Source organism: Salmo trutta, chromosome 23, assembly GCF_901001165.1.
Source record: "Salmo trutta chromosome 23, fSalTru1.1, whole genome shotgun sequence".
NCBI classification, from domain to species: Eukaryota; Metazoa; Chordata; class Actinopteri; order Salmoniformes; family Salmonidae; genus Salmo; species Salmo trutta.
In genome coordinates this window covers 28,880,901-28,901,424 of record NC_042979.1, presented here as the reverse complement: position 1 = coordinate 28,901,424, position 20,524 = coordinate 28,880,901, and the positions used below count along the sequence as shown (strand labels likewise).

Below are 20,524 nucleotides of genomic sequence, written 5' to 3'. Positions count from 1 at the left end.
TTATAGGCACTTTAGTATTGCCAGTGTAACAGTATAGCTTCCGTCCCTCTCCTCGCTCCTACCTGGGCTCGAACCAGGAACACATCGACAACAGCCACCCTTGAAGCAGCGTTACCCATGTAGAGGAAGGGAAAAAACGACTCCAAGTCTCAGAGCGAGTGACGTTTGAAACGCTATTAGCGCGCACCCAGCTAACTAGCTAGCCATTTCACATGGGTTACACCAGCCTAATCTCAGGAGTAGATAGGCTTGAAGTCATAAACAGCGCAATGCATTGCGAAGGGCTGCTGGCAAAACGCACGAAAGTGCTATTTTGAATGAATGCTTACGAGCCTGCTGCTGCCTACCATCGCTCAGTCAGACTGCTCTATCAAATCATAGACTTAATTATAACATAATAACACACAGAAACACGTGTCTTTGTTAGGAAGAAATAGTCTTCACAGTTCGCAACGAGCCAGGCGGCCCAAAATGCTGCATATACCCTGACTCTGTTTGCAAGAGAAGTGACACATTTTCCCTAGTTTAAAGAAATTCATGTTAGCAGGCAATATTAACTAAATATGCAGGTTTAAAAATATATACTTGTGTATTGATTTTAAGAAAGGCATTGATGTTTATGGTTGGAGCAACGTGTATCTAAGCGATTATATGCAACGCAGGACAGGCTAGATAAACTAGTAATATCATCAACCATGTGTAGTTAACTAGTGATTATGATTGGTTGATTGTTTTTTATAAGATAAGTTTAATGCTAGGTAGCAATTTACCTTGGCTTCTTACTGCATTCGCGTAACCTCGTGGAGTGCAATGTAAAGCAGGTGGTTAGAGCGTTGGACTAGTTAACCGTAAGGTTGCAAGATTGAATCCCTGAGCTGACAAGGTAAAAATCTGTCTTTCTGCCCCTGAACAAGGCAGTTAACCCACCGTTCCTAGGCCGTCATTGAAAATAAGAATGTGTTCTTAACTGACTTGCGTAGTTAAATAAAGGTCTAAAAAAATAATAAATAAAAAAAATAAAATAAAAAAGAAAATCGGCCAAATCGGCGTCCAAAAATACCGATTTCCGATTGTTATGAAAACTTGAAATCGGCCCTAATTAATCGGCCATTCCGATTAATCGGTCGACCTCTAATCTCCTAACTTTCTTTGCCACACAGAGGCTCTATGACTGTAGGGCCCCTTTGATGACTTGTGATTGGCCGACAATAACAAGCTAAGCGCCACTCATGAAAAGCATACTGTACTATCTTTGTCAGCAGCATACCATTTCTTCTCTCTATTAGAATCAGCTGTGAAGGGCTGTTTGAATACAGAGGGGAGATGAAGTTGTGCTGTTGTTTCTTTGCATTTCCGCCTTGCTCCGGTGCTAGGAATACTGTCGGCGTAAATGTGTCAACATGTTTGAGGTGTTGGGAGCTGCATAGGCCATTATTGTTGAGCAGTGGCAACATACTGTCAACGTTTTATCCACAACTCTCTGTCCATCGCCATTGTGATCTACTCTGAAGCCAAAATGTTCCCAAACTAGAGATTTAAACGATGGAGGATCCTCCAATTCTGGCTTAAAATCGACCCCACCACTCACCATCGTACCCCACTGGGCACAGACGTCAATTCAACGTCTATTCCACGTTGGTTCAACGTCATTTCAATGAAATGACGTCGAAACAACGTTGATTCAACCAATGTGTGCCCAGTGAGACACATAGTTCCCGGCTGCGACTCAAAAGGATAGTTTGAAATGCGGCAGTTAAGATCCACATTTTTATTACAACGTGCACATAGGCTCTAGTTGTTTTAACAGAATAGCCTAATAGCTCAGATTTACTCAAGAGTCAATGGCATACAACGCAGAATATCATAGGCATAGCCTATAGGCCTAGCGTTTACATTTTTTTTATATGCATTCATTTGGGTTCACAGTGCAGACCGAAAGGTGGTCCCTGTACCGAACGGTTCGGTACCAATATGTTTAATGTTACAGAACTTCAAAAAATTTGCATTTTAAACCATTTCACCTGCGTTATATATTGAAAGTCAACAGTGTTGTTTTGCTTCAATAGTGTGATCAGGGGCGTGCAACTATAGTTTTCCTTCACAGAAAATACATTAGTGCAACACATTTGGCAGAAAATACTGTAGCTTAATTTTCATCAGATGACAACAGAAGTGCAACGCTATTTGGCTAGCAGCCACAGAAGCAAATCCGCTTACAATGAAAAAGCAAGTTTTTTTGGCCAGAAACTATGCAAGGCCATCAAATTTGCAATGTTTATCATAGAAAGAAAGTGGGCAGAAACTATGCAAGGCCATCATATTTGTAATGTTGATCATAGAAAGAAAGTGGACAGCATATTTCCTAATGTTTTGTTTGAAGTTAATCTTGCATTTTACCAGACAAAAGTAGGCTACACTGAGAAAAGCACCACAGAAAAGTAGCTACACATCAGTCAGAGCACTGTGTGCTGATAGAACGCCCGTATGTGAATTCTCATCTTGAGTGAAGAAGTGCAAATGAAGCACAAAATTAGCAGAAATTACAATAAAAAGCATTTTAGATCTGCAGTTACAAAACGCAAGATATTTCTAATGCGTTTTTATCTTTTCTGTTAATATGACCCCTGGTGGTGCATTCTTTTAGGTCACGAACCACTTTCTTGAGTTCTCTTCGATTACTTTTGACTATTTTGAGGAAGTGTATACTGGCTACGGCATCTCAAGATCTCAAGACATTCAGTACTATTGCCGCTTTTTTCTTGCTTTAAAGGGAGTACGCGAGCACACTCGTTCCGTTCCCTACCCAAGTTTGGATAGGCGCCAGGCAAAACCAAAGCATACAGAAGGCTGCGTTTACACAGGCAGCCCAATTCTGATCTTTTGCCCAATTACTGGCAAAAGAGCTGATCTGAATGGTCAAAAGACCAATTAGTGGGGAAAAAAGACCAGAATTGGGCTGCCTGTGTAAATGAGTAGACACAATTACGTTTAGTTTCATTACGTTTGTGGTGGAGGATGTGAAGTAGAGGTCGACCGATTAATCGGCATGGCCGATTAATTAGGGCCGATTTCACGTTTTCATAACAATCGGTAATCGGCGTTTTGGACGCTGATTATGGCCGATTACATTGCATCCCACGAGGAAACTGTGTGACAGGCTGACCACCTGTTACGCGAGTGCAGCAAGGAGCCAAGATAAGTTGCTAGCAAGCACTAAACTTATCTTATAAAAAACAATCAATCTTCACATAATTACTAGTTAACTACACATGGTTGATGATATCACTAGGTTCACTAGCTTGTCCTGCGTCGCATATAATCAATGCAGTGCCTGTACATTTTTTATCGAATCACAGCCTACTATGCCAAACGGGGGATGATTTAACAAAAGCCCATTCGCGGGAAAAAAAGCATAATTGTTGCACGAATGTACCTAACCATCAATGCCTTTCTTAAAATCAATACACAGAAGTATATGTTTTAAACCTGCATATTTAGTTAAAATAAATTCATGTTTGCAGGCAATATTAACTAGGGAAATTGTGTCACTTCTCTTGCGTTCATTGCACGCAGAGTCAGGGTATATGCAACAGTTTGGGACGCTTGGCTCGATGCAAACTAATTTGCCAGAATGTTACATAATTATGACATAACATTGAAGGTTGTGCAATGTAACAGTAATATTTAGACTTAGGGTTGCCGCCCGTTCGATAAAATACGGAACGGTTCCGTATTTCACTGAAAGAATAAATGTTTTGTTTTTGAAATGATAGTTTCTGGATTTGACCATATTAATGGCTCGAATTTCTGTGTTTATTATATTATAATTAAGTCTACGATTTGATAGAGCAGTCTGACTGAGCGGTGGTAGGCGGCAGCAGGCTCGTAAGCATTCATTCAAACTTTACTGTGTTTTTCAGCAGCTCTTAGCAGTGCTTGCTCACAGCGCTGTTTATGACTTCAAGCCTATCAACTCCTGAGATTAGGCTGGCAATACTAAAGTGCCTATTAGAACATCCAATAGTCAAAGGTATATGAAATACAAATGGTATAGAGAGAAATAGTAGACGTGTCATAATTCCTATAATAACTACAACCTAAAACTTCTTAACTGGGAATATTGAAGAACTGGGAATATTGAACCACCAGCTTTCATATGTTCTCATGTTCTGAGCAAGGAACTTAAACATTAGCTTTTTTACATGGCACATATTGGACTTTTACTTTCTTCTCCAACACTGTGTTTTTTGCATTATTTAAACCAAATTGAGCGTTTCATTGTTTATTTGAGACTAAATGGATTTTATTTATGTATTATATTAATTAAGTTAAAATAAAAGTGTTCATTGTTCATTCAGTATTGTTGTAATTTTCATTATTACAAATATATACATTAAAAAAATTGGTAAATTAATCGGTATCAGCTTTTTTGGTCCTCCAATAATCGGTATCGGTATTGAAAAATCCTAATCGGTCAACCTCTAATGTGAAGTCACTTTCAGGCACCTCCACACACATTAGATGAGGCATTACCCTAGTTGTTTTATGAGCTTAATTTACCTACAATATGAAAACACAGTGTTCTGTCTCTCTCTCAGTCCAGACATGAGGAGGTAACACCTTACGGAGTCGAACCAGGTTATCATTGCAATAGGGAATACACAAGATCTTTCCAGTAATAACCTAATAACCTCCATTGCCATCAACATCCTGCCATCATTCTTACCCAAGTTTTTCCATAAAAACAAAGGAGTACTCTTCACACAGTACAAATCAGTCCACGTTCAGCCAAATGTTTATACATTTGTCATAACATAATTAACATTAGCCTACCCAATAACAATCTAGTCCTCATAATGAGTGAAACACCCTTCTGTAATGCCAAAGCAATAGCCTGATTGTGAGTAACAACTGAGTCTTATTTGCACTGGTTTGTCCTGCCCTGTCCTAGCCTGCTCAGATGTTCTGTGGTCTCTGACTCAAACACACACTATGACAGAGAGATTGAGAAGACAGACATAGGGGGATGGAGAGATAAAGAGTGAGATAGAGTGGGAGATAAAGAGAGAAGCAGGAGCAGATAGTTTTTATATAAAGCGTGCCCTAGTACTTACAATAACGATCATGATTATAACTGGGTGATAGTAGGAGCTGCCCTAAAGGAGGAGCTTTACCATCCACCCCCATAGGCACTGGTCTTTGTTACTAGAATGTTGATTGTCCTTTCTTGTCATCATGGTAGCCATTCAAATGATAACATTCAAACTAAGTTTGCTGAACTGCATGACTCAAGTGTGGTGGACCCATACCCCATTATCCAACTATAACCTTGGACTCCCCTCCACCTAGCAAGACAACTGGATTGTCCACCTAGCAAGACAACTGGATTGTCAGGGCAGGGGCCAGGCCTGATCATATTACAGGCCTGGGACTGTGGAGTTTAGAGCAACAGATGTTTATTTCACTTTTGTTCATTATCCATTTCACTTGCTTTGGCAATGTATGTTCCCCATGCCAGTAAAACCCTTTGAATTGAATTGAGAGAGAGGGGGAGAGACGACCATGTGGTTGGGTGACGCTGACATGCATTTTGGATCTCATCAGCCCATGGACACAGTGTGTGTGTATACAGTAATGTACAGTAATGCCAGCTTAACAAAATTGTAAACACAGTAAAGAGTGTCAGGAATTTCTCCAGGCATTCTCCTTCATGTGAAACACTAACTACTCTTCATTGTGAGACCAGAATGATGATGATAAGATGGCATGAAATCAATTCTCTTGTGTTATTCAAAATTTATGGCAGCAATTTTCAAGTGTTAGTCATGCAGAACAGTTGAGGATTAATGTAGCTACACTTGTTATTTTTGTCTGGAGACTGGTTGTTCACAACGTTTAGCTATTCCCCAATAAAACATGGGTGCTGAGAGACAGGAGTGAAGATTAATTTACCTCTTGGAGACGTTTCTTGGCCCTCTGGAGAGCATCCTCATATCCCTTCTGTCTCAGCTCACTCAAACTCTCATAGTACTCTTCTGAGTCATCACTCTCCGTAAAAAGCACCTGGGCAAGGATCTTCCAGCCGCAGGTGTCTAGAGCATGGCCCAGGTACACCTGTAGTTGGTAACACAGGGCATCCGTTTCCCGTTGGGACACCTCCGGGGCCCCGAATAGCACCGTCCACATGCCCACCGGCTCCTCAGGGAAGGGGGGCAGACAGGGCTCCAGGTCCGAGTTGACCGCGCAGAGTTGAACGTGAACTGCCCGGACGTCCTGGAAGGAGAATAGCCCGGCCCAGCTGTAGCCCTCTCGGCTGCTGTCCGACTCCTCTCCGTCGCCATCATCCGGGGAGCGAGGCAAACTAGGGACATCCGCTGGTTCCAGGACCTCAATGTCGGTCACCTTGCAGGACACGATGTCCCACGACCCCAGTGTTTTGATAACACTCTCCGCTGGCCTTGACGAGGCACCCACCGCGGCCGTTCTCTCTCGAATGGGGCTCTTTGTCGTTTTTTTTTCTTTCGGACTGACATTAGATCTAACTTTAACCAATGTGGAGAAGTCATCTTTCCTTTTGGTAGGACTTTTTAGTGGAGTTTTGTGTTTGTCTGCCTCGGGGGCTAGTTTGACGGTGAAGGGGGATACGAGGTCGCATTCGACAGTTTCCAATAACGAATCCCGAAACGCTGTCCGTTTCTGTACTGTTCTATTGTGGCAGGTTATGGCGAACTTTCCCTCGATCTCGTTCCAAGCGACGATGAAAATGAATTTGTGTCTTTCCTTTTCGTCGAAAACATTTGGTCGAACGGCCACCCAGTCCGACTCTACAGAATCCTCCATCATGAATGACATCTCATCCAGCCAGTAAAAACGGAGCTAGTGAGCTCACAGACAAATACCCCTCTTTTTACAGTTCGCCGTTGAAGCTAAAAAGGCTAGCTAGCTAGCTACGTTAACCAAAAAGATTACAGAAAACCAGCCGTGGCTAGCTTCGTGTACAAGCTTGGAGTTGATTACCCTCTGAACGTTGTGCAGATTTTCCTCAAATCAGACATCAAGTAAAGAAAATATTTCCGTAAAAAGCTCGCCTACATCCATAAGAACAAAACAGACATGAAAAACGTCAGAGTCGACTTATTATCGTAAATTGGCAGGCTTGTCATCTCTCCACCTGCCTCTCTCACCAGCCTGCTACATGCGCTGGATGGCTCCCTTTGTGCGACTACAGACAATGCAGAGCCGCGGTTCCCATCGTCACGTGTGAGGATCTGTTTACAAGCCGTGAAACGGTTGAGAGCTGCTGTGCTGTCAAACCCGGGGGGGATTTTCTGAACAAACCACCTTTCTGAAATACTGTCTTTACTGCTTCTAGATTGTTAATAGTCCAAAGACAACCGGTGGATATTGTCCATGAGCTGTCCCTTTGTTCCATCCAAAAAAATTGTTGTTTTGATGTCGCATCTTTACCTCTTTCAAACGTTTTCTTCCAACTGCGAAGTGCTGTGACGTAGTTCTGCACGAGGACCTAAACATCTGCACGTGGGACACGCAGTGTACGTGGTGACGCAGAAATTAACAATAACAAAAGTCAAATGTAGCCTACAAATCCCTATGTATTTTAATCAAATCAATTTTAATGTAAACCTTTATTCATGTGTTATAAATCATGCATAACACAACTAGTACTTGCCCTGGCAAGTAATCATTTGTGCTCATACAACTTTCACTCTGTCAATGTAGCATATAGGTCTGCATTGAACTAATACATAAAATAATAACAAAGGCACCATGACATAAAAGGGTCATAGCAACATGCATGGTGGTGACAATTTGTTAAATAATCAAATCAAAAAATAGATATTTCATTGACTTCAGACCATTTGTTGCCAGTGACAGAATCAACTGAATGGTTATGTTACTCTCATTTGGTGTTTTGAGGACTCACCATTGAACATCTGGTTTGTTTGTTTGGGAGGTGTTTAAATGACAGAGGTTTCCACTTTTCTTTATTTTGTACTTTATTTAACTAGAAAAGTCAGTTAAGAGCAAATTCTTATTTACAATGACGGCCTGGCAAAAGGCCTCCTGCGGGGACGAGGGCTGGGCTGGGATCATGACAAGACAGACATGACAACACTACATGAAGAGAGACCTAAGACAACATAGCATGGCAGCAACACATGATAACACAGCATGGTAGCAACACCACATGACAACAAATGGTAGCAACACAACATGGGAGCAGCACAACATGGTAACAGAACAAAACATGGTGCAAACAAACTTTTGCCCATTAAGCTACAAAATATTTTGCAAATCATGAATTAATTCGTTTTTACTTGCTGCTTTTGCCTTTGATACAGTCACTGTTTGTTATGATGATACTGAAGCCTACTGGGGATGATAGTGGGCCAGATGGCCCAACACTGCCACCTACAGATGATAGTTTATTTCACAGTAGTATACTACAAGGTGATTTCCATTTTGTCCACTTGATGGCATACTTTGTCTCTAAAATGTATGCAGCCAAACTTTAGCCTACTCTAAACCAAGCAGTCACACTATATGGCACAGTTACGTAGAGATAGCCTACCATGTAAAAATTGCATAACAAAAATATATAAATCATTCTGAAAACTAAAAGATACGTTTCCTGGAGGAATGTTTGCATTTGTGAACGTCGGCAGGTAGCCTAGCGGTTAGGAGCTTTGGGCCAGTAACCGAAAGATCGCTGATTCGAATCGCTGACGCTACTAGGTAAAAAAAAATCTACCAATGAGCCCTTGAGCAAGGCACTTAACCTGATTTAGCAGACACTGTTATCCAGAGCGACTTACAGGCGCAATTAGGGTTTTCCCAAACTCAGTCCTGGATTTTTGATATTCCTGCAGGATATGGTAATTACTGCAGGAATCAGAATTACCTTTATTCGCCAAGTATATTTACACATACTCAGAATTTTACTTGGTAATATGGTGCTGCTAGTGATAGAGTTCTTGTCTCTAAATGTTGTCTAAGGCAGGGTTTCCCAATCTCGGTCCACATCTTGGTTTTTACCCTAGCACTACACCTCTGATTCAACTAATCATCAAGCTTTGATCATTTAAATCAACTGTGTAGTGTTAGGGCAAAAAACAAAACACGCACCCCTTGGGGTCCCGAGGACCGAGTTTGGGAAACGCTGCTCTAAGGACTCTAAGTCTTCATACCACAATGACTCCTGCCCCGTAGCACTCACATCTGTAATGATCAAGTGCTTTGAGAGGCTTGTTATGGCACACATCAACTCCATCATCCCAGACCCACTCCAATTTGCATACCACCAACAGATCCATAGATGAGGCAATCTCAATTGCACTCCATACCGGCCTCACCCACCTAGATAAGAGGAATACTGTTCAACACCAGTGTCCCCTCCAAGCTCGACACAAAGCTTAGGACCCTGGGACTGAACACCTTCCTCTGCAACTGGATCCTGGACCTCCTGACGGTCTGACCCCAGGTGCTGGTAGGCAACATCACCTCTGCCACGCTGACCCTCAACACGTGGGCCCCACAGGGGTGCGTACTTAGTGCCCTCCTGTACTCCCTGTTCACTGCTTAAGTATGGAAATAGTACCGGCCTCGATCGCATGTCGCTGCAGAGGGTGGTGTGGACAGCCCAGTACATCACTGGGGCCGAGATCCCTGCCATCCAGGACCTCTATCAGGCGGTGTGAAAGGAAGGCCCGGAAAATCGTTAGACTCCAACCACCTAAGCCATAGACTGTTCTCTGTTTCCACACAGCAAGCGGTACCCGTGCGTCAAGTCTATGCATACTCACAGGGCCCTACACACTACGTACACTGATACTCCAACACACATTCACTCCATCCATCATTTGCTTATACACACGCATTTATACTGACTCTACACACAATCATAAACACTGCTGCTACTACTCTGTTTATCATATATCCTGATGCCTTGTCACCTTACCCCTATCAATCCCTGCACATTGTAAATATGGTATGGGAACTGACCCTGTATATAGTGTGCTTTGATATTTCTAGATCGTGTGTTGGTTCTACCTTGTTACTTATAGTGTTACATAGTTATTGATTACTGCATTGTTGGGGTTAGCACTAGAAAGAAAGGCATGTCACTGTACTTGACATTAAAACTAAAATATAGACAGGAATTTACATACATTAAATACAAAATAGGTAGGAACAGAGCATTAAGGGAATGAGCAGTGGATATACTAATATTTACAGAGATTGTACAAATTTACAGTATCACAATGCATAGAGATGAACGGAGTGCAAATGCAGTTGTTTTATGTGCAGTTCAGAGATTGCTTAATATTACATTAGTCTCTATGAACGAGATGGCCGGTTGGTGAGGGCCCCAGCCGGTGAAAGAAACTGTTCAGATGATTGAATATTTCTGCAGGACATTTTTTGTAGGGGAAGAATGAATGACTGTGCTTTTTAGTACTCATTTGTATTGAATCATTTCTATTTTGATGTCACAATTTACTGTAATTGTTAACACTTGGTTATTTTTTATTTCAGAAAACATTTACATGTCTAATGTTTTTATAAGAAATACAATAAAAAGTCAAACATTAAGGTCACGTGGCAGTTTATTAAATAAAACAGTATTGAAGTCAATACTTCTATTTGGTAAGACAATATTTGGCACTAGATTTTGTGTTCAGAACTAGGCTACATTCTTCACCATAGCTAACATTGTGTTCACAGTAGTTTTGTTAACACTTTAAAAGCTTAGGTTTCGATTGCACCAGGTATGTATTCATTATCTCTTGCAACAGAAACTGTTTTAAAAAAAACAAATGATGAAGCAAGCAGAACAAAACCTATCTGAATTTGTCCAATAGAAATTGTTTTGTTGCTAAATGTTGTTTGGAGTAAACAGTTGTTGCTAAATGTTTTGCAACAGACTCTGCGTAATGACTACACCCCAGATCAACAGCACACTCTGGAGACGTGTGGACACGACAGCAACTTTTTAGTTTGTTTCACTAACACTACGCATCACTGGCTTGATGACTCCTGTAACATTCTGTCCAAGTAAAGCACATATCAAGTTAAAAATGAGAAATCTATAACATGTTACTTCACAATTATTACAGAAGAGTATACGATGGTGCTACACTATGTACAGGTGGTGCAAATCTAAATGACAAGAAAAATAACTTTTGTTTGACAAAAAGATGGTCCTAGAAATCAGGAGAATAAGACTTTATCTGATAATTATTGGTATGTAAACTTGGAATATGTGTGAACTCTTCCCTCTGCCTTTCTCACACAATACACCTAACACGAGTAGAGAACAGCGTCCTCCTGGCTGGTTTTCCTCCAGGGGCTCCACCTCCCTCCTAGCCCAGGAGGAATGCTCAGTGGCTGGCCTTTGCCTTCTCAAACAGGGGCTTGAGCTCGTCCATGCTGGTGGCCTCCTTGTGCTGCATCAGGTCGGCATGGCCTTTGGTGACACCCCAGCTGTCAGGGGTGGACATGGACGGACACTTGGGACGGCCGGATGCTGGCTTCAGCTTCTCCCAGTAGTCACGGCGGGCCCTGGGGGAAGAGAAGGATGGTCATATGTATACGCCAAACGTAGTTATAAGCTGGTACTAAAATGTTACAGTACTACGTAACCTCATGTGTTTCATAGTACCAATTAGAGTTAAATAATTTAACTCTTGCAATTTTGGACTGGAGTCATATACTGGCACCCCTTTGTGGTTCCTGGTATCTTATTAATTTGTACCCTTGTGGTGTATACGGTCTCGTTACCTGGCGCGGACCCAGGGCTTGGTGTGCATCTCCAAGCCAGCACCCCAGCTGCCGTGCTTGACGGAGGCAGCGGGCAGGAAGCCTCTCTCTGTGGCCAGCTCCTCAGCCACAGCCCTGATGTGGTAGGGCTCGAAGCCGCAGCAGCCACCGATGAAACGGATGCCAACGTTGAAGGCCTCTCTGGCGTACTTGTGCATGTCCCACCTGGTCAGAATCCTGGGCTCCAGACCTAGGGGAGAGAAATGTAGTCAGAAAGAGGGAGTTGAGGGGGGGAAAGGAGGGAGGAAAGAAAGGAAGAAAATTAGAAAAAGAACACAACTAGGGTGCAGGAGAGAGATTGCGATGTTATCGGGTGTACCGAAGGGGAATTCTGGCAGGTCGATGAATCCCTGGCAGTTGCAGTCAGGCGTGTGGTAGGCCAGAGGCTGCACCATGTAATGGGCCTTCAGCCCTGCCCTCTCCACTCCCTCTTTCATCAGCTTCACAGTCTTCACACAGGTCATGGGGTCAAAGTGGCAGTTGATGCCAACAATATTGGCTCCTATAAGCAGAGAGAGTGAGATGACAGTTTGACAATATGACTATTGACACCGTTTTTGGTTTTACTATCCTTGTGGGGGACCAGAAGTCCTCACAAGGATAGTAAAACAAGGAGGGACATGCCGCCGGTCCCCACAAGGAAAAGGCTATTTTAGGCTTACAATTAGGGTTAAGGAAATAGTGTTCAACCTCCAATTTTTTGGTCCCCACAAGGATAGTAAAACAAACGTGTGTACACATCTAATGGTTAAATGAAGTCCCATACCAGCTTTGACCAGCCTGACAGCACAATCCCCAGGGCTGATGCCGTTGAGGTCTCCATCAAGGCCGATACACAAGGAGGCACATACTGGCTTCCCGGAAGTTTTCAGCACCTGCACAGCCCACTCTGCCTCCTCCACATGCTCAAAGTACTGCACAAACACACAGATGGGGTGACAGAAACCAGCATTGTCCAAGTGAGGATCCATTGAACATAGAAACGGTCAGGTCAAAATGAGACGTACAGTATCAGTATGTTGTGTATAAGAAAATGTGCTATACGCATGTACAACATCACATTCCTACCTCTGCAATCATGAAATCCACATTCTTCTTGACAAAGACATTGAGCTGCCTCTTGAAGATACCCTTGACCTCGGCCTCGCTCTTGCAGCTCAGGTAAGAGGGGGTCTGGGAGACCCCACCTGCCACCATCGCGTCACCCTCATTGGCCACCTCTCTGGCCAGGTCACAGGCAGCCTCGTTGATTTGCGCACCCTGGTGTCAAAGCAGCCATTGATTAGTGTACAACCTTATTGATGTAGTTTGAGGTACAGTACAATATATTTTATATCACCATTGTGAAACCTGCCAAGTAGGCTAAACACCACATTGGGAAATAAAGTGGAGCTGAACAGAACAGGCATTGAGAAACGTATAGTAAACTGATTTACAGGTAGATTAATTTATATAAGTGTCACGTTCTGAACATAGAAAGCTTTTATTTTCTATGGTAGAGTAGGTCAGGGCATGACAGGGGGTTTTGTGTAGTTTATTTATATGTTGGTTCTAGTTTCTTTTTTCTATGTTGGGGGTTTTGTCTAGTTTCTGTATTTCTATGTGGGGTTCTAGTTTCTGTATTTCTATGTTGTTGTTTTTTGGGATGATCTCCAATTAGAGGCAGCTGGTCATCGTTGTCTCTAATTGGGGATCATATTTAAGTTGTTGGTTTTCCCACTAGGTTTGGTGGGAGATTATTTTGAGTAAGTCTATGTTGCACCTCTTCGTCACGGTTTGTTGTTTTGTATGTCTTGCATAGTTTCACAGTTATAATAAAATGTGGAACGATACACATGCTGCGCTTTGGTCCCATTCTTCAGACAGACGTGACAATAAGCTCTTTCAGTCATTGGTCAATCTTGCTTAGAAATGCTTGGCTAAAAGTTAATTACAGTAGCATGGGTCTGGCATGCTTATTCATTCCCCCCTGAGCTTTCCCAACAGAGCAGACAAATACTCACTGTGAAGCGCTGAGCATTACCCCTGTTCTCCAGCTTATCGTCGCTGGCGTAGAAGGTGAAGGTCTGCATGACATTTGACCCCGCCCGCAGGAACTCACGGTGCAGCTGTCGCACTGGAAGTAAGAGCAAATGGCTTTTGGCTATGTATTTACAACTTCGACTTAATGCCCTCAGCCTCGTCTGGTTAAAACGTGCACTGTAAAAAGTAACTAGTAGTGTCTACTCCAACAGTCAGTAGAACTAAGCATAAAAGTGGTACCAACTCATGATTTATCACTTAATGTTTGAGTACTGTTAACAAATTAGGTTACAGAGTAAATAACCATTTACTTGTGTTCTGATAATCTAAAGTAGAGTTCACAAGTTATGATTATTCAATATTTTACAGTCAGTCCAACATTCATAAAATAACTTGTTCTTACTTGATTGGATTGTTTGTCTTTACTTAAAATAAAGTAACCAGAGATTGATATCCGTAAAACAATGACATATGTTGTGCTGTAATAGTTATACTTTTTTGCATGTTAAGAATATTTATTGCCACATGGCTCTGTTTTGGGGGGATATGGGGTAATTCAACATTTCAATATGCATTCATTGTTTAAGTGTTAATAAGGAAACGCATTTCTAAAATAGCATTAAGCAGTTTGTTGTGCTATGATGTGTAATTGATAATGAACAATATCAAAACCGTCGTGAACACTGACATTCAATAATGAGACAACCCATTCCCACCATCAACAAGGTAATGTGCCCCACTCGTCATAACAGAACCTAATGCAGCATCGTGTAATGCTTACAGCGCTACCACTAGATACTGTTCGAGAAATGAGCACGGTCCCCAAGAATGCCTGGCAAGGGGGGTTCAAGTGGAAAGTCTTCAAATGCATAAAACAATGTTAGGCTAAACATTAAGAAACCACTGAAAATGAGTAATCAGAACTACTTACACTAGAAAAACATCTTAAAGTACTAACCTTTTTTATGGCCACTGTGTTCACTACAACAAATTAATGTTCAAGTAACTTCAATCGTTATAGCTCAGAATACATAAAGTTCATAAGACCAAAAAAACTTTTTACAACTTAAAAATATAACAGTATTTCCACAAAGATGTTAGCGGAACTAACTACTTTACAGTGTGCGTCTGGTGGACAAGTTGTAGGCGAGAGGCTGCGCGAACTGCTATGTATTATGACTGATGCATGGTCCAGGCCAGGTAGCCAAGCGATTAGATACGTGCGCTCATTTTACCAGCCTCAGGATGCTCTGCGGCGGCCTCAGGAGTCCAGGGACCCGCCTTCACGTATCCCCTCTTCTCCAGGGCGAAGACGAAGCCCCCATCCCCGATGACAATTTCGCCTGCATCCAGGCGCTCCAGAATGTTCTGCACAAACATTGCGTAATTAGTTGGTCATTCTCCAAGTATGAAATATGCACGCTTAATTAATACACGTATAACAGCTCCTTGGATGAAATAAGCAAGCCGTAAACTAGGGTCAGTGCTATCAAGAATTCTTGGGACGTCCCTACCGTAAACCCCAACCCTTATCCATTTTAACATTTCAACTTCAGTGGATTAGGGACCCTTAAACTTAGCAGTGTTACCCAAATTAGTAATACACAGTTGATTCAGATGATCAACTCATCCACCAAAACTTCTAGGGCCGTGTTTGGGAAACGCTTATCTAAAACAAAGTTACAGAATATAGTTAAAGTAGAAGTCACAATTGTTCCATCAAACACGTTTGTGTGAATTTTTATAGTTATAATAACTTACGCATTATACCAAAGAACTTCTCTATAGTTGAAGCAATACATAGCACTTCTGCAAAAGACTGCATGCATGCATTTGGATACAGCTATAATGACGTTCATTCATATTAAGTCGCCACTTACCCTCTTAGCTCCAGCGGGTGCCATGATCATTGGTGATTGCAGTTGTACTTAAGATCCACCTTCTCAACCAACCACTTCGGCTAGATTTGGTGTTTGAAGCAGTGAACCGTCTGTCTTTATAAGCCAAAAGAGAGGTGTGGTGCGCAGTGATGTCACACACAGATCAGCCTGCTCCTGCTTCTTACACATGGTGCTTTCAAGGCATCTGGGAATTCTGGAAAAACCGGTGTCAAATCATGACGTCAATGATCCCCAGGTCGGAAAGGCGGAGCACTAGAAAGAGGTCCCAGTTCATTACCTGGAATCCGAGTTGGATGACCGTTCAAAACTATTTTTCAAGTCGCTCGTTTTTTTCCGAGTTCCCAGTTGTTTTCAATGTACTGAAGTCGAAAGTCGGAGACATCAGCAGATGTCACAATTTACTATACAGAAACCCAGCCTAAAACCCAAATAGCAAGCAATGCAGATGTATAAGTTCCCAGTTGTTTTGAACACAGTATAGATCTCTTTTTTCTCTGTATCTATAAATGCAAATGTAGCACAAAGAACACGTGTTATTTTACCTTGTGCATGTTTACTTAAAAGAAATATGCAGACAGGGCAATGTGCAATAGCTTATCATGGTTGTTTGTAACTTCAGTGAAGGCCCACAGCACCGATATTTAGCATGGGTCAATCAGTATGTGCAATAGCTCTTTCCCTTATGACTTGGAATTACAATTTTCTAGGTTATGTGTGACCACCAAAAAATGTGATAACTTTTTATACATTTTATTCCAGGAGCCTTCAGATATAAAGTGGGGCTGGCTCTTTTGCCAAGACTAACATGTGTTCAGTGTTTGTGCAGAAATATGTTTCTTTGTCTGTTTTTGTTAGATTGATTAATATAATTCTTAAACTCATCCAATCTGGTTAGACCTGTCAGAATTCCATAAGTTTAAGAAAAAAAATACACAAATAACTGCAAAATCAGATGGCAGGTAACTTCAGGGGCTACAAAGAATTTGATTTAAAAAAAAAGATATATATATATATGTATATATATACAGTATATAAGTATTTAAAGTGGCAATCAGCACTTGAAACAATAACAAAATGTTTTCTCGCCCCTGTTTCGGTAAAAATATGAGGGATGGGCTGGAGAAATTTAACCACTCTCAAATTCAAACTCTGGCATCTTTCTAGAGCTCCGACTTTCCGACCTGTAGATCGCTGACATCATGATTTGACCTCGTTTTTTTTCAGAGTTCCCAGTTGTCTTGAAAGCACCATTAGCCAAGGGGTCTGTGGCAGGAGTGATGAATGAGAGACTAGGTCATCATGCAGCTGCATGTGTGTGTGTGTGTGTCCATGGGAAGCAGAGGGGATGGGGAAGGAACATTTTGGGCAGCACAACAGTAGGCCTACAGCATCACTGATCTACAGCAATATAGAGCCCCTTAGCGAATCACTGGAGCCCATCACAGTTATATAAGAAGAAGAAAAACCTACAGGCAAAGCTGTTCTTTTTAGAGGCACTTTACATACAGTTATAGTTTTGAAGCATATATGTACTTTAACATTATAGTTTACAAGCATAGATGTACTTATAGTTTAGGGTTTTGGGGTTTGTGGTACGTTGCGCAAATCATTATAACCCAAGGTGGTGGCCTGTCAGGTTTCATAGTGGGGGTGTGGGATGTTGTCACTTACACTTAAACAGTTGTAAGCTTGCACAAGCACACACACGCAAGCACATGTATGCCCACACGCACACACACACACACAAACACATGCTTGCACGCACACAAGCACGCATGCACACACTCCCATTGTATTGCATTTGGTTGTGTGTTTTATGCTTTATGCTACATGATGTAGGCTTCTTTAAGGAAATACACTGAGCGTACAAAACATGCTCTTTCCATGACATACTAGACTGACCAGGTGAATCCAGGTGAAAGCTATGATCCCTTATTGATGTCACTCGTTAAATCAACTTCAATCAAATCAAATCAAAAGCGCCGAATACAACTGGTGTAGACTTTACCGTGAATTGCTTGCTTACGAGCCCTTCCCAACAATGCAGAGTTTAAAGATGAAAATGAAATAGTAACACAAGAGGAATAAAATAAAATACACAGGAATGGAGATACAGTGAGTACCAGTACTAGATCAATGTACAAGGTATTTGAGGTAGATACTGTATGCACATGAATGCAGGGTAAAGTGACTACGCATCAGGATAGATAATAATAAGAGTAAAATATAGAACAGAGTAGCGGCATATGATAAAAGTGAGTGTGTGTGTGTAATGTGTATGGATGTGTGTTTGTGTTGTGTTGGTCTGCATGTGTGTGTTATGTGTGTGTGTGTGCGTATGTAGTGTATGTGAATGTTTGTGAGCTTTGTGTGGGCTTGTCAATGTAGTGTGTGTGTGAGTGAGTGTGTATATGGTTTGTATATATAGTCTAGTGAGTGTGCGTAGGGTCAGTGCAAGATAGAGTCAGTGCAGTTAGTTTGGGTACTATTAATTGACTAGCAGTCTGGCTATTTAGCAATCTTATGGCCTGGGCCTAAACACTGTCTCGGAGTCTGTTGGTCCGACCGTTTGCAGAGGGTAGCAGAGTGAACAGTCCATGGCTTGAGTGGCCAGGATCTTTGGACATGTTTTGGGCCTTCCTCTGACACCGCCTGATATAGAGGTCCTGGGTGGCAGGGGGCTCAGCCCCAGTGATGTACTGGGCTGTCCACGCCACCCTCTGTAGCGCAATCAGTGTAAATTAAGGGTAGGAGACAGGTTAAAGAAGGATTTTTAAGCCTTGAGACAATTGAGACATGGATTGTGTATGTGTGACATTCAGAGGGTGAATGGGAAAGACAAAAGATTTTAGTGCCTTTTGTCAGGCGGTGGGTGTAGCTGGTGCATGAAGTCAGGCGCAGGAGAGCAGAGATGAGTGAACAACGCACTTTACTTAAGAAAATAGCACAAAGTAACAATACCAATGTGCGAACTATAACGGTTGCCACAAAACACGGGTGAAAACAGCACCCGGAAAAAAACTGCCGGAAACGTACAGACCTTAACCAATAACAATCACACACAAAGACATAGGGGAAACCAGGTGTGTGGGAAACAAAGACAAAACCAATGGAAAATAAAAAGTGGATCGGCGATGGCTAGAAGACCGGCGACGTCGACCGTCGAGCGCCGCCCGAACAAGGAGAGGAACCGACTTTGGCGGAAGTCGTGACACCTTTGAACGGGGTATGGGAGTAGGTGCCAGGCGCATCGGTTCGTGTAAAGAACTGCAACGGTGCTGGGTTTTTCAAGGCCATACATTTCCTGTGTGTATCAAGAATGGTCCACCACCCAAAGCATTAATATTAGGAAGTACACTCAGTGTATATACATGTGTGAATAACTACCGTACTAACATTTACAAAATGTGGGAGTAATGATTAATAAATGGTGAGCATACTGTTTGTAAATGCTGTAGAAATAGTTTATAAATACCTCTAAAAAGTGTTACCTGTTTTTGTTAAGTATCCAATGTTTCAGGTATCATAAAATGTATTGTAGCTTTTAACCTTTTCAGTGGCATGCTGAAAGAGTCATACAGTAGTTGAGCATCACAATATATTTATACTTATTTGTACAAAATATAATAGATTTTTGTTTGACGTGATTATGTACACCTGAGACAATGGACATTCAGGAGAATGGACATTTAAAGAATGATCAGATAGACATGTATTGTGTAGATAAAATAGGACTGTCAGTAACAGTAGATTGGAATAGAATATGAGATTGTGTTCTACTATCTTAAAAAAAAAGCTGCTATCTAAAACCTAAAATGGATCTCCAGCTGTCCCCATAGGAGAACTCTGTGTAAGTACTAAGTAGAACCCTTTGGGTTTCAGGTAGAACCAATTTGGGTTCCATGTAGGGAACCAAAAAGGGTTCTACCTGGAACCAAAAAGGGTTATTCTATGGGGACAGCCGAAATACCCCTTTGCAACCCTTTTTTCTAAGAGTGTAGTGGTTCTATTTATATCTTCAACATGCAGTTGCAGATACAACCCTGACATTAGTTAAAGGCATCCAATACAATAGATTCCGGGTCAACAGCATCAATGTAACAGTATAGCTTCCGTCCCTCTCCTCGTCCCAACCTGGGATCGAACCAGGGACCCTCTGCACACATCGACAACAGCCACCCTCGAAGCATCGTTACCCATCGCTCCACAAAAGCAGCGGCCCTTGCAGAGCAAGGGGAACAACTACTTCAAGGTCTCAGAGCGAGTGACGTCACCAATTGAAACTCTATTAGCGCGCACCACCGCTAACTAGCTAGCCATTTCACATCGGTTACATAGGCTAGGTGAGATTGTGCCTGGCCAATGCTCTATGGGCAGTTGATGTCGACTCAAATTATGCAAGCATTGTCTGTCTACACTGCCATTAGATGACAATGACATAGATAGATCTTGTCACAAAACAAGATTTTGTAAAGGGTCTATTGGACTAAATATCATCAATATCAACAGTGCTTATCCATTTTGTGTGTATTTTTTATTTATTTGTATATTACCTTTTGTGTTATACGCTGGGGCCCTTCTATTCCCTAGACCAGTGACCTATATTTGAGCCACAGCCTGACCTATGGTATCTAAAGAGTTAACCTTTCAGCGATTTTTAGACTGGGAGGGTCTGGACACAGTTGGTGCGTTCAAAACAACTCGGAACTCGAAAAGAAACGAACTCCGAATAGGAAAAATCGTTTTAAACGGCCATCCAA

General features: G+C 42.0%; 2 protein-coding genes across 2 annotated transcripts in view; both read right to left on the bottom strand.

Annotated features, from left to right (window-relative positions):
• The window catches only part of jmy (junction mediating and regulatory protein, p53 cofactor), a 61,262-nt gene extending 53,727 nt beyond the window's left edge, over nt 1-7,535 (bottom strand). The window contains exon 1 of the mRNA XM_029709756.1: nt 5,953-7,535. Coding sequence (XP_029565616.1) covers nt 5,953-6,852 — 900 coding nt within the window. The 5' untranslated portion in view covers nt 6,853-7,535. The remainder of the gene's footprint in view (nt 1-5,952) is intronic.
• A 3,075-nt stretch (nt 7,536-10,610) lies between these two features.
• Nucleotides 10,611-15,954, bottom strand: bhmt (betaine-homocysteine methyltransferase). Its single transcript, XM_029709754.1, has 8 exons — nt 15,744-15,954; nt 15,099-15,231; nt 13,845-13,957; nt 12,910-13,101; nt 12,608-12,755; nt 12,161-12,343; nt 11,803-12,031; nt 10,611-11,583 (listed from the first exon to the last, which is right to left on the bottom strand). Exons 1-8 carry the CDS (start codon nt 15,771-15,773, stop codon nt 11,403-11,405), a joined length of 1,209 nt encoding a protein of 402 aa, XP_029565614.1. The 5' UTR covers nt 15,774-15,954; the 3' UTR covers nt 10,611-11,402.
• Between the last annotated feature and the right edge of the window lie 4,570 nt (nt 15,955-20,524).

Bases quoted from the DNA above. Each gene is read 5' to 3' on its own strand.
- bhmt (XM_029709754.1), bottom strand. From the start codon at position 15,773: ATGATCATGGCACCCGCTGGAGCTAAGAGG. The intron at 15,232-15,743 runs GTAAGTGGCGAC...ATGTTTGTGCAG, and splicing joins CACCCGCTGGAGCTAAGAGG to AACATTCTGGAGCGCCTGGA. The intron at 11,584-11,802 runs GTAACGAGACCG...CTCTTCCCCCAG, and splicing joins AAGCCCTGGGTCCGCGCCAG to GGCCCGCCGTGACTACTGGG.